Raw genomic sequence first — 14164 nt, 5'->3', positions numbered from 1 at the left:
CATGGTTTCAAACAATATGTAATTCCTATGTGGAGGCAAGCTGCACAATGGCCAAGTTAGGCTGAAATCACATTCCCAATTTTCTAATTCACTTAAAACAAATACTGTATATGATTAAGTCCCTTCCCCTCACCAAAAAAGAAAAAAAAGAAAGCATACCCACTGGTTATATTAGACCAGAAAACATTTTAGCAAAATAGGAAAGACAAACCAAGTGCTCAAATTTCACCAGACATTCCTGAAAGGGACAGTGAGAGAGCAAACAACTTGGAAAACATATTTCAGGATATTGTCCACAAAAACCTCCTCAACCTTGCTAGAGAGGCCAACAATCAAATTAAGGAAATACAAAGAATCCCTGCAAGATTCTATGCAAGGAGATCATCCCCAAGCCACATAATCATCAGATTTTCCAAGGTCAAAATGAAAGAAAGAATGTTAAAAGCAGCTACAGAGAAAGGGCAGGTCACGTACAAAGGGAACCCCATCAGGCTAACACTGGACTTCTCAGCTGAAACCCTGTAAGCCAGAAGAGATTGGGGGCCTATATTCAACATTCTTAAAGAAGAAAAATCTTCAACCAAGAATTGCATATCTAGCCAAACTAAGCTTCTTAGCAAAGGAGAAATAAGATCCTTTTCAGATAAGCAAATGCTGAGAGAGTTCACTACCACCAGACCTGCCTTACAAGAGATCTTAAAAGGAGCACTAAATATGGAAAGAAAAGGCCATTACCAGCCAATACAAAACACACTTAAGTACACAGACCAGTGACACTATAAAGCAACCACACAAACAAACCAGCATAATAACCAGCTAACAACACAATGACAGGATCAAACCTACACATATCAACACTAATCTTAAATATAAATGGGCTAAAGGCCCCATTTAAAAGGCACAGAGGCCAGGCATGGTGGCTCATGCCTGTAATCCCAGTACTTTGGGAGGCAGAGGTGGGTGGATCACTTGAGGTCAGGAGTTTAGGACCAGCCTGGCCAACATGGTGAAACCCCATCTCTGCTAAAAAATACAAAAATTAGCCAGGCATGGTGGTACACACCTGTAATCCCAGCTACTCGGGAGGCTGAGGCAGGAGAATCACTTGAGCCCGGGAGGCAGAGTTTGCAGTGAGCTGAGAGCACACCACTGCACGCCAACCTGGGTGACAAAGTGAGATTCTGTCTCAAAACAAACAAACAAACAAAAAAACCACAACGCAGAATAACAAGCTGGATAAAAAAGGAAGACCCAATGGTATGCTGTCTTCAAGAGACCTATCTCACATGCAGTGACACCCAAAGGCTCAAAATAAAGGGATAGAAGAAAATCTACCAAGCAGATGGAAAACAGAAAAAAGCAGGGGTTGCAGTCCTAATTTCAGACAAAACAGACTTTAAACCAACACAACAAAAAAACCTAACTATGCTAAATACATATGCACCCAATACAGGAACACCCAGATTCATAAAGCAAGTTCTTAGAGAACTACAATGAGACTTAGACTCCCACACAATAGCAGTGGGAGACTTTAACACTTCCCTGACAGTATTAAACAGATCATTGAGGCAGAAAATTAACAAAGATATTCAGTACCTAACTCAACATCGGACCAGATGGATCTGACCTACCTCTACAGAACTTTCCACCCAAAAACAACAGAGTATAAATTATTCTCATCACCACATGGCACATATTCTAAAATCAACCACATAATCAAACAGAAAACAATTATCAGGAAATGCAAAAGAACCAAAATCATAGCAAACACACTCCCAGACAACAGCATAATAAAAAGAGAAGTCAAAACTTAAAAAACCACTCAAAACCATGCAATTACATGGACATTAAACAACCTGCTCCTGAATGACTTTTGGGTAAATAATGAAATTAAGGCAGAAATCAAGAATTTCTTTGAAAGTAATGGAACAAAGATACAACATACCAGAATCTCTGGGACACAGCTAAGGCAGTATTAAGACAGAAATTTATAGCACTAAACGCCCATGTCAAAAAGTTACATCTCAAATTAACAACCTAATATCACAACTGAAAGAGCTAGAGAAGCAAGAGCAAATCAACCTCAAAGCTAGCAGAAGAAAAGGAATAACCAAAATCAGAGCTGAACTGAAGGAAATCAAGACACAAAAAACCATTCAAAAGATTAATGAATCCAGGAGTTGGTTTTTATTAAAAAGATAGGCCACTAGCTAGACTAATATAGAAGAGAGAAGATCTAAATAAACACAATTCGAAACAACAAAGGGGATGTTACCACTGACCCTACAGAATTATTAGCAACCATCAGAGAATATTATGAACACTTGTATGCATACACACTAGAAAACCTAGAAGACATGGATAAATTCCTGGACACATACACTCTCCCAAGACTGAACTAGGAAGAAACTGATTCCCTGAACAGACCAATAACAAGCTCTGAGATTGAATTAGTAATCAATAGCCTATGAACCGAAAAAGGCCCAGGGCCAGAGGGATTCGCAGCTGAATTCTACCAGATACTCAAAGTTAAGAGCTGGTACTATTTTTTTTTTTTTTTTTTTGAGATGGAGTCTTGCTGTGTCGCCCAGACTGGAGTGCAGTGGCACAATCTCAGCTCATTGCAAGCTCTGCCTCCTGGGTTCACACCATTCTCCTGCCTCAGCCCCCCAAGTAGCTGGGACTACAGGCGCCTGCCACCATGCCTGGCTAATTTTTTGTATTTTTAGTAGAGACGGGGTTTTACTGTGTTAGCCAGGATGGTCTCAATCTCCTGACCTCATGATCCACCCGCCTCAGCCTCCCAAAGTGCTGGGATTACAGGCATGAGCCACCGTGCCTGGCCAAGAGCTGGTACTATTCTTACAGAAAATATTCCAAAAAGTTGAGGAGGAGGGATTCCTCCCTAACTCATTCTATGAGGCCAGCATCATTCTGATACCAAAACCTGGCAGAGACACAACAGAAAAAGAAAACTTCAGGCCAATATATTTGATGAACATCAATGCAAATATCCCCAACAAAATATCTGCAAACTGAATCCAGAAGCACATCAAAAAGGTAATCCACCACAATCAAGTAGGCTTCATTTCCAGTATGCAAAGTTGGTTCAACATACACAAATCAATAAATGTGATTCATCACATAAACAAAACCAGAGAGAGAAACCACATAATTGTCTCAATAGCTATATAAAAGACTTTGGGTAAAATTCAATATCCCTTAATGAGAAAAACTCTCAATAAACTAGGTAGGAGAGGTTCCAAGATGGCCGAATAGGAACAGCTCCAGTCTGAAGCTCCTAGCGTGAGGGACGCAGAAGACGGGTGATTTCTGCATTTCCAACTGAGGTACTGGGTTCATCTCACTGGGGTTTGTCAGACAGTGGGTGCAGCCCATGGAGCAGGGCAGGGCATTGCCTCACCTGGGAAGCACAAGGGGTCGGGGAATTCCCTTTCCTAGCAAAGGGAAGCTGTGACAGACGGTATCTGGAAAATCAGCACACTCCCACCCTAATACTGCGCTTTATCAACGGCCTTAGGAAATGGCACACCAGGAGATTATATCCCGCACCTGGCTTGGAGGGTCCCATGCCCACAGAGCCTCTCTCACGGCTAGCACAGCAGTCTGAGATTGAACTGCAAGGCGGCAGCGAGGCTGGGGGAGGGGCGTCCACCATTGCTGAGGCTTGAGTAGGTAAACAAAGTGGCTGGGAAGCTCGAACTGGGTGGAGCCCATGGCACCTCAAAGAGGCCTGCCTGCCTCTGTAGACTCCACCTCTGGGGGCAGGGCATAGCTGAACAAAAGGCAGCAGAAACTTCTGCAGACTTAAACGTCCCTGTCTGACAGCTTTGAAGAGAGTAGTGGTTCTCCCAGCACGGAGTTTGAGATCTGAGAACGGACAGACTGCCTCCTCAAGTGGGTCCCTGACCCCCGAGTAGCCTAACTGGGAGACATCTCCAAGTAGGGGCTGACTGACATCTCATACAGCCAGGTGCCCCTCTGAGCGAAGCTTCCAGAGGAAGGCTCAGGCAGCAACATCTGCTGTTCAGCAATATTCGCTGTTCTGCAGCCTCCGCTGGTGATACCCAGGCAAACAGGGTCTGAAGTGGACCTCCAGCAAACTCCAACAGATCTGCAGCTGAGGGTCCTGACTGTTAGAAGGAAAACTAACAAACAGAAAGGACATCTACACCAAAAACCCATCTGTACGTCACCATCATCAAAGACCAGAGGTAGATAAAACCACAAAGATGGGGAGAAACCAGAGCAGAAAAGCTGAAAATTCTAAAAATCAGAGTGCCTCTTCTCCTCCAAAGGAATGCAGCTCCTCGCCAGCAATGGAACAAAGCTGGATGGAGAATGACTTTGATGAGTTGACAGAAAAAGGCTTCAGACAATCAGTAATAACAAACTTCTCCAAGCTTAAAGGAGGATGTTCGAATCCATCGCAAAGAAGCTAAAAACCTTGAAAAAAAGATTAGACGAATGGCTAACTAGAATAAACAGTGTAGAAAAGTCCTTACGTGACCTGATGGAGCTGAAAACCATGGCATGAGAACTACATGACGCATGCACAAGCTTCAGTAGCTGATTCGATCAAGTGGAAGAAAGAGTATCTATCAGTGATTGAAGATCAAATGAATGAAATGAAGTGAGAAGAGAAGTTTAGAGAAAAAAGAGTAAAAAGAAACCAACAAAGCCTCCAAGAAATATGGAACTATGTGAAAACACCAAATCTACGTCTGACTGGTGTACCTGAAAGTGATGGGGAGAATGGAACCAAGTTGGAAAACACTTTGCAGGATATTATCCAGGAGAACTCCCCCAACCTAGCGAGGCAGGCTAACATTCAAATTCAGGAAATACAGAGAACACCACAAAGATACTCCTCGAGAAGAGCAACTCCAAGGCACATAATTGTCAGATTCACCAAAGTTGAAATGAAGGAAAAAAATGTTAAGGGCAGCCAGAAAGAAAGGTCGAGTTACCCATAAAGGGAAGCCCATCAGACCAACAGCAGATCTCTTGGCAGAAACTCTACAAGCCAGAAGAGAGTGGGGGCCAATATTCAACATTCTTAAAGAAAAGAATTTTCAACCCAGAATTTCATATCCAGCCAAACTAAGCTTCATAAATGAAGGAGAAATAAAATCCATTATAGACAAACAAATGCTGAGAGATTTTGTCACCACCAGTCCTGCCCTACAAGAGCTCCTGAAGGAAACACTAAACATGGAAAGGAACAACCAGTACCAGCCACTGCAAAAACATGCCAAATTGTAAAACCCATCAATGCTAGGAAGAAACTGCATCAACTAATGAGCAAAATAACCATCTAACATCATAATGACAGGATCGAATTCACACATAACAATATTAACCTTAAATGTAAATGGGCTAAATGCTCCAAATAAAAGACACAGACTGGAAAATTGGATAAACACTCAAGACCCATCAGTGTGCTGTATTCAGGAGACCCATCTCACATGCAGAGACACACACAGGCTCAAAATAAAGGGATGGAAGAAAATCTACCAAGGAAATGGAAAACAAAAAAAAAGCAGGGGTTGCAATCCTAGTCTCTGATAAAACAGACTTTAAACCCACAAAGATCAAAAGAGACGAAGGCCGTTTCATAATGGTAAAGGGTTCAATTCAACAAGAAGAGCTAACTATCCTAAATATATATGCACCCAATACAGGAGCACCCAGATTCATAAAGCAAGTCCTTAGTGACCTACAGAGACTTAGACTCCCACACAATAATAATGGGAGACTTTAACACCCCACTGTCAACATTAGACAGATCAACGAGACAGAAAGTTAACAAGGATATCCAGGAATTTAACTCAACTCTGCACCAAGCGGACCTAATAGACATCTACAGACTCTCCACCCCAAATCAACAGAATATACATTCTTCTCAGCACCACATCACACTTATTCCAAAATTGACCACATAGTTGGAAGTAAAGCACTCCTCAGCAAATGTAAAAGAACAGAAATTATATAAAACTGTCTCTCAGACCACAGTGCAATCAAACTAGAACTCAGGATTAAGAAACTCACTCAAAACCACTCAACTACATGGAAACTGAACAACCTGCTCCTGAATGACTACTGGGTACATAACAAAATGAAGGCAGAAATAAAGATGTTCTTTGAAACCAAGAAGAACAAAGACACAACATACCAGAATCTCTGGGACACATTTAAAGCAGTGTGTAGAAGGAAATTTATAGCACTAAATGCCCACAAAAGAAAGCAGGAAAGATCTAAAATTGACACCCTAACATCACAATTAAAAGAACCAGAGAAGCAAGAGCAAACACATTCAAAAGCTAGCAGAAGGCAAGAAATAACTAAGAACAGAGCAGAACTGAAGGAGATAGAGACACAAAACACCCTTCAAAAAATCAATGAATCCAGGAGCTGGTTTTTTGAAAAGATCAACAAAATTGATAGACCGCTAGCAAGACTAATAAAGAAGAAAAGAGAGAAGAATCAAATAGATGCAATAAAAAATGATATAGGGGATATCACCACCGATCCCACAGAAATACAGCCTACCATCAGAGAATAAAGACCTCTACACAAAAAAAAAAACAAAACTAGAAAATCTAGAGGAAATGGATAAATTCCTGGACACACACACCCTCCCAACACTAAACCAGGAAGAAGCTGAATCCCTGAATAGACCAATAACAGGTTCTGAAATTGAGGCAATAATTAATAGCCTACCAACCAAAAACAGTCCAGGACCAGACAGATTCACACCCAAATTCTACCAGAGGTAAAAAGAGGAGCTAGTACCATTCCATCTGAAACTATTCCAATCAACAGAAAAAGAGGGAATCCTCCCTAATTCATTTTATGAGGCCAACATCATCCTGATACCAAAGCCTGGCACAGACACAACAAAAAAAGAGAATTTTAGACCAACATCCCTGATGAATATCGATGCAAAAATCCTCCATAAAATACTGGCAAACCGAATCCAGCAGCACATCAAAAAGCTTATCCACCACGATCAAGTGGGCTTCATCCCTGGGATGCAAGGCTGGTTCAACATACGCAAATCAATAAATGGAATCCGTCATATAAACAGAACCAAAGACAAAAACCATGTGATTATCTCAATAGATGCAGAAAAGGCCTTTGACAAAATCCAACAACACTTCATGCTAAAACCTCTCAATAAACTAGATATTGATGGGACATATCTCAAAATAATAAGAGCTATTTATGACAAACCCACAGCCAATATCATACTGAATAGGCAAAAACTGGAAGAATTCCCTTTGAAAACTGGCACAAGACAGGGATGCCCTCTCTCACCACTCCTATTCAACAGAATGTTGGAAGTTCTGGCCAGGGCAATCAGGCAAGAGAAAGAAATAAAGGATTCAATTAGGAAAAGAAGAAGTCAAATTGTCCCTGTTTGCAGATGACATGATTGTGTATTTAGAAAACCCTATCTTCTCAGCCCAAAATCTCCTTAAGCTGATAAGCAACTTCAGCAAAGTCTCAGGATACAAAATCAATGTGCAAAAATCACAAGCATTCCTATACACCAATAACAGACAAACAGAGAGCCAAATCATGAGTGAACTCCCATTCACAATTGCTTCAAAGAGAATAAAATACCTAGGAATGCAGCTTACAAGGGACGTGAAGGACCTCTTCAAGGAGAACTACAAACCACTGCTCAACGAAATAAAAGAGGACACAAACAAATGGAAGAACATTCCATGCTCATGGGTAGGAAGAATCAATATTGTGAAAATGGCCATACTGCCCAAGGTAATTTATAGATTCAATGCCATCCCCATCAAGCTACCAATGACTTTCTTCACAGAACTGGAAAAAACTACTTTAAAGTTAATATGGAACCAAAAAAGAGCCCACATTGCCAAGACAATCCTAAGCCAAATGAACAAAGCTGGAGACATCACGCTACCTGATTCAAACTATAGTACAAGGCTACAGTAACCAAAACAGCATGGTACTGGTACCAAAACAGAGATATAGACCAATGGAACAGAACAGAGCCCTCAGAAATAATACCACACATCTACAACCATCTGATCTTTGACAAACCTGACAAAAACAAGAAATAGGGAAAGGATTCCCTATTTAATAAATGGTGCTGGGAAAACTGGCTAGCCATATGTAGAAAGCTGAATCTGGATCACTTCCTTACACCTTATACAAAAATTAATTCAAGATGGATTAAAGACTTAAATGTTAGACCTAAAACCATAAAAACCCTAGAAGAAAACCTAGGCAATACCATTCAGGACATAGGCATGGGCAAGGACTTCATGACTAAAACACCAAAAGCAATGGCAACAAAAGCCAAAATTGACAAATGGGATCTAATTAAACTAAAGAGCTTCTGCATAGCAAAAGAAACTACCATCAAAGTGAACAGGCAACCTACAGGATGGGAGAAAATTTTTACAATCTACCCATCTGACAAAGGGCTAAGTTCCAGAATCTACAAAGAACTTAAACAAATTTACAAGAAAAAATCAAACAACCTCATCAAAAAGTGTGCGAAGGATATGAACAGACACTTCTCAAAAGAAGACATTTATGCAGCCAACAGACACATGAAAAAATGCTCATCATCACTGGCCATCAGAGAAATGCAAATCAAAACGACAATGATACCATCTCATGCCAGTTAGCATGGCGATCATTAAAAAGTCAGGAAACAACAGGTGCTGGAGAGATGTGGAGAAATAGGAATGCTTTTACACTGTTGGTGGGAGTGTAAACTAATTCAACCATTATGGAAGACAGTGTGGTGATTCCTCAAGGATCTAGAACTAGAAATACCATTTGACCCAGCCATCCCATTACTGGGCATATACCCAAAGGATTATAAATCATGCTGCTATAAAGTCACATGCACACGTATGTTTACTGCGACACTATTCACAATAGCAAAGACTTGGAACCAACGCAAATGTCCAACAATGATAGACTGGATTAAGAAAATGTGGCACATATACACCATGGAATACTATGCAGCCATAAAAAAGGATGAGTTCATGTCCTTTGTAGGGACATGGATGAAGCTGGAAACCATCATTCTGAGCAAACTATCACAAGGACAGAAAACCAAACACTGCATATTCTCACTCATAGGTGGGAATAGAACAATGAGAACACTTGGACACAGGGTGGGGAACATCACACACTGGGGCCTGTCGTAGGGTTGGGGGAGTGGGGAGGGATACCACTAGGAGATATACCTAATGTAAATGACGAGTTAACGGGTACAGCACACCAACATGGCACATGTATACATATGTAACAAACCTGCACGTCGTGCACATGTACCCCATAACTTAACGTATAATAATAAAATAAATAAATAAACTAGGTATTAAAGGAACACACCTCAAAATAACCAGAGCCAGCTATGAAAAACCCACAGCCAACATTATACTGAACAGGGAAAAGCTGGAAGCATTCCTCTTGAAAACTGACACAAGAAAAGGATGCCCTCTCTCACAACTTCTATCCAACACAATATTGGAAGTCTTGGCCAGAACAGTCAGTCAAGAGAAAGAAATGAAGGACATCCAAGTAGGAAGAGAGAAAGTCAAACTATCCCTGTTTGGAGACAACATGATTCTATATCTAGAAAACTCCAGAGCCTCGTCCCAAAAACTCCTTAAGTTAATAAACAACTTCAGCAAAATTTTAGGACACAAAATCAACATACAAAAATCACTAACATTCCTATACACCAACAACAGCCAATCTGAGAGCAAAATCAGGAACACAATCCCATTTACAACTGTCACAAAAAGAATAAAATACCTAGGAATACAGCTAACCAGGGAGATGAAAGATCTCTACAATGAGAATTACAAAACACTGCTTAAGGAAATCAGAGATAACACAAGCAAATGAAAAAACATTACATGCTCATGGATACGAAAAATCAATATCTTTAAAGTCACCATACTGCCCAAAGCAATGTACAGATTCAATGCTATTCCTATCAAATTGCCAATGACACTCTTCACAGAACTAGAAAAAAATACTTTAAAATTCAGTGGTACCCAAAAAGAGCCTGAATAGTCAAGGCAATTCTAAGCAAAAGAACAAAGCTGGAGGCATCATGTTACCTGCCTTCAAACTATACTACAGGGCTACAGTAACCAAAACAGTATAGTACTGGTACAAAAACAGACACATAGACCAATGGAATAGAATAGGGAGCTCAGAAATAAGGCTGCACACCTATAATTATCTGATCTTCAACAAAGTTGACAAAAATAAGCAATGGGGAAAGGTGCTGGGATAACCTGCTAGCCATAAGCTAGCCATATATCTTACACCAGATATAAAAATCACCTCAAGATAGATAAAAGACTTAAATGTAAAACCCAAAACTATAAACACCCTGGAAGACAACCAAGGCAACACTATTCTAAATGTAGGAATGGGCAAAGATTTCATGACAAAGACACCAAAAGCAATCACAACAAAAGCAAAAATTGACAAATGGTATCTAATTAAACGTAAGAGCTTCCGCAGAGCAAAAGAAAGCATCAACAGAGTAAAAAGACAATGTAAAGAATGGGAAAGAAATATTTGCAAACTATGCATCTGACAAAGGTCCAATATGCACCATCTATAAGAAACTTTAATTTACAAGAAAAAAAGCAAAGAATCCCATTAAAAAGTGGGCAAAGGACATGAACAGACACTTCTCAAAAGAAGACATACACATGGCCAATAAGCATATGAAAAAAAAAGCTCAATATCACTATTATTAGAGAAATGCAAATCAAAACCACAATGAAATATCATCTCACACCAGTCAGAATGGCTATTATTAAAAAGTAAAAAATAACAGGTGCTGCCAAGGTTGTGGAGAAAAAGAAATGTTTGTCCACTGTTGATGAGAGTATAAAGTAGTTCAACCATTGTAGAAAGCAGTGTGGTGATTCCTAAAAGACCTGAAAACAGAACTACCATTTGACCTAGGAATCTCATTATTGGGTATATCCCCAAATCATTCTGCCATAAAGACATATCCACAAGTATGTTCATCGCAGCACTATTCACAATAGCAAAGACATGGAATCAACCTGAATGCCCATCAATGGTAAACTGGAAAAAGAAAATGTGATACATATACACATACATATACATATACATGAAGGTGCCAGATTTTTTGCATTTTTGTGTTTCTTGTTGGTGATTTTGCTGTTTAAAGGGTCCCAATGCCTAGTGCTGAAATGCTATTTAGTGTTCCTAAGCACAAGAAGGCTGTAACACACCTCATGGAGAAAATGCATGTCTTAGATAAGCTTTGTTAAGACATGAGTTATAGTGCTGTTGGGTGTGAGTTTAATGTTAATGAATCAACCATATATATTAAATAAGGTGTCTTTAAACAGAAACATACATAAATCAAACTTATGTATTGATCAGTTGACAAAAATGTGGCCAGAGATTGGTGGGAACCTAACCCTGTATTTCCTCTAAGACCAGTGGTTCAGTATACACTAATTCAGTGTTTGTGGTGACTTTATAGTCCTAATTACTGTGAATAATGAGAACCGACTATAAATAGATTAGGTCAAATGCTCAGTGATTAACTTGCAAATGTTCAAATTGCCCATAAAAACACAACTGTAAAAATAATTGTTATGAAAACACAACTGTAAAAATAATTGTTAATACATTTATGTTTAGATAACATTTTATCATTTCTCACTGTTGGTACAATTGTGAAACTGCCTGTGATATATAAGACCTCAGATACCTAAAAAGCAAAGAGATAAAAATATGTTGGAACAGGAGAATATCTCAAAGATGGTCTAGCACCTCTACTTTTGAAGCTATTTTTCTCTATTGCTTTGGAATGGCACTGATGCCATGGCTCCTTTCTTTACTTCCTTCAGGCCTCTATTCATATGTCATCTTATCACTGAGGCATTCTCTGATCCGCCTCTATAAAGAGCCCCTCAACTTCCATTTCCTTTACTCAGCTTTATTTTCCTCCATTGCTGCTATCATCATCTGACATATAACCAATCTATTTATTTGCTATTGTTTATCTCCTCCAACAAGATTGGAACCTCTATAGGGGCAAGTCCTTACATCTGGCACCTAGAACAGTGCATGGAACAAAGCAGGCATGCAAATAAATATTTGTTAAACGAACTACTAAATGAAAACAATAATGGATTCATAGGAGCTCAGTGCATGGTAAAAATTAGTCACATATGGCACTAGGTATCCTGGAATAAGGACATAAAATACTTCAGAAACTATATCTTTGCTGCTAGAAATATTTTTTAACTAAGACAAATTTGGAATTGACTTCCTAATTCCTACACTTTGTAGTAAAGAAAGGCCATCTATATCCTCTATGCATGTAACTTTAAGAAAAGTTTCCTTTGTATTAAAAAATCCAAACTTACGAAATAAAGAAAGTAGAGGACTTTTTACATATAGAAGAGGTTTTTTCATTTAAAAATGGTTTTATTTCAGAAATTCTTTAGATGGTAAGCTTTCCTAGAATATAGCAAGTATCATTTACCAAAAATATATAAGCTACACAAAAAATTTTAGGCTCATATCTGCTAATAGAAGTAGTGCTATTTTCGTAAACTCACACTTAAGATAAAACGTTTAATCCCTCTTCCATAATTCTATCCCAGCAGGGGTGCTATTCCCCTACTCCCTGTTTGAACTGCCATTTTAACCTGGTTTCTTACCAAATTATTCAGCTATGATGAGAGTTTGATTTTGAGTGAATAAGTATTAATATCATTCTGAAAAAATTATGTTACTACTAGTGTTGGCACATATTAGCACATACGCACATGCAAATAACCTAGCCAACCATAATAATTCATGCAGGACCGATTACCAATGTCCTCCCCTTACCCTAATAAATGAAATGTATCCTTCTATAAATTATAATGATGCCTCAGACCCCACAACTCTCAAAAATATATGCTATACCTGTGTGAATTGGTCACAGTCAACAACGTGGAAAGTTTTGCCATAAATTGTGATGTTTATTCCTCGATTTAGGTCTTTCCAATGGTAATGGTCGCCCCGGTCATTCTTGGCTAGCCGCTGGCGTTTTATTAACTTGCCTTGAGGGATTCCAGAATTTTCTACAACAGGCTCTATGACAGACATGCTGTCATCTTCTAGATAATAGTAAATGTTCACTTGACGGATCCTATACTGTTCCTCAGTTGACATAGGAACATCTTCTTGGAAATAGGCATCAAATTTCAGTACCTGTAACATGCAAGGAAAGGAGAAATGGTGTACTATTAGCTTGTCATAGTCATCTGAAAAATATCAAGTACCTTCCTGAAAACAGAATCACACAGGGAGATTTTAACATTCATCACTCCTATCCTGTAAATCTTGATACTCTAAAACTACAGATACTGCAAACTATAGTCCATGGGACAAATCTAACCTGCCACCTGTTTTTTTTATTACCTGCAAGCTAAGAATGGGTTTTACATATTTAAATGGTTTAAAAAATTTTTAAAAATATTTCATAACACATGGAAATTATAAAAATTTAAATTTTCAATCCACAAATAATTATGTAAATAATTTACACTTTTTTGTTAACAGCTGCTCTCCCATTACAAGGGAAGAGTTGAATAGTTGTGACAGAGATACACAGACTAAATTGTGTCCCCCTCATCCCCAAAATTCATATGTTGAACCCCTAACCCTCAATGTGACTATATTTGGAGACAGGATCCTTAGGAGGTAATTAAGGTTAAACGAGATCTTAAGGATAGAGGTATGCCACCTTTAAGTCTAATCCCATAGAACTGGTGGCCTTAGAAGAGAAGAAGAAGAGAAAGAGAGTTACTTCCCTCCCCTAACTCCCACATGTACACACCAAGGTAAGACCACATGAAGACATAGCAAGAAGACTGCTGTATGCAAGCCAGGAAGAGAGCCCTCACCAGAATTCAAACCAGCTGGCACCTTGATCTTGGACCTCCAACCTCCAGAACTGTGAGAAAATAAATTCTATTATTTAAGCAACTCAATCTGTGGTATTTTGTTGTGGCAGACTACACAGACTAAAACCACTGCAATGGCCAAAATATATGCTAACTGCCTCTTTACAGAAAAA

At 39.2% G+C, this 14164-nt stretch overlaps 1 protein-coding gene across 4 annotated transcripts in view; it reads right to left on the bottom strand.

Annotated features, from left to right (window-relative positions):
* Positions 1–14164, bottom strand: part of EFHC1 (EF-hand domain containing 1) — a 71257-nt gene that overhangs the window by 39536 nt on the left and 17557 nt on the right. For all 4 annotated transcript variants that reach the window (XM_054557632.2, XM_054557631.2, XM_009241953.4 and 1 more), the window contains one exon: positions 13009–13296. In XM_054557632.2, coding sequence (XP_054413607.2) covers positions 13009–13296 — 288 coding nt within the window. The remainder of the gene's footprint in view (positions 1–13008; positions 13297–14164) is intronic.

The sequence above is a fragment of the Pongo abelii genome, chromosome 5, assembly GCF_028885655.2.
Source record: "Pongo abelii isolate AG06213 chromosome 5, NHGRI_mPonAbe1-v2.0_pri, whole genome shotgun sequence".
NCBI lineage: Eukaryota > Metazoa > Chordata > Mammalia > Primates > Hominidae > Pongo > Pongo abelii.
The sequence above is the reverse complement of the archived record's forward strand: the minus strand, read 5'-3'. Positions and strand labels throughout refer to the sequence as shown.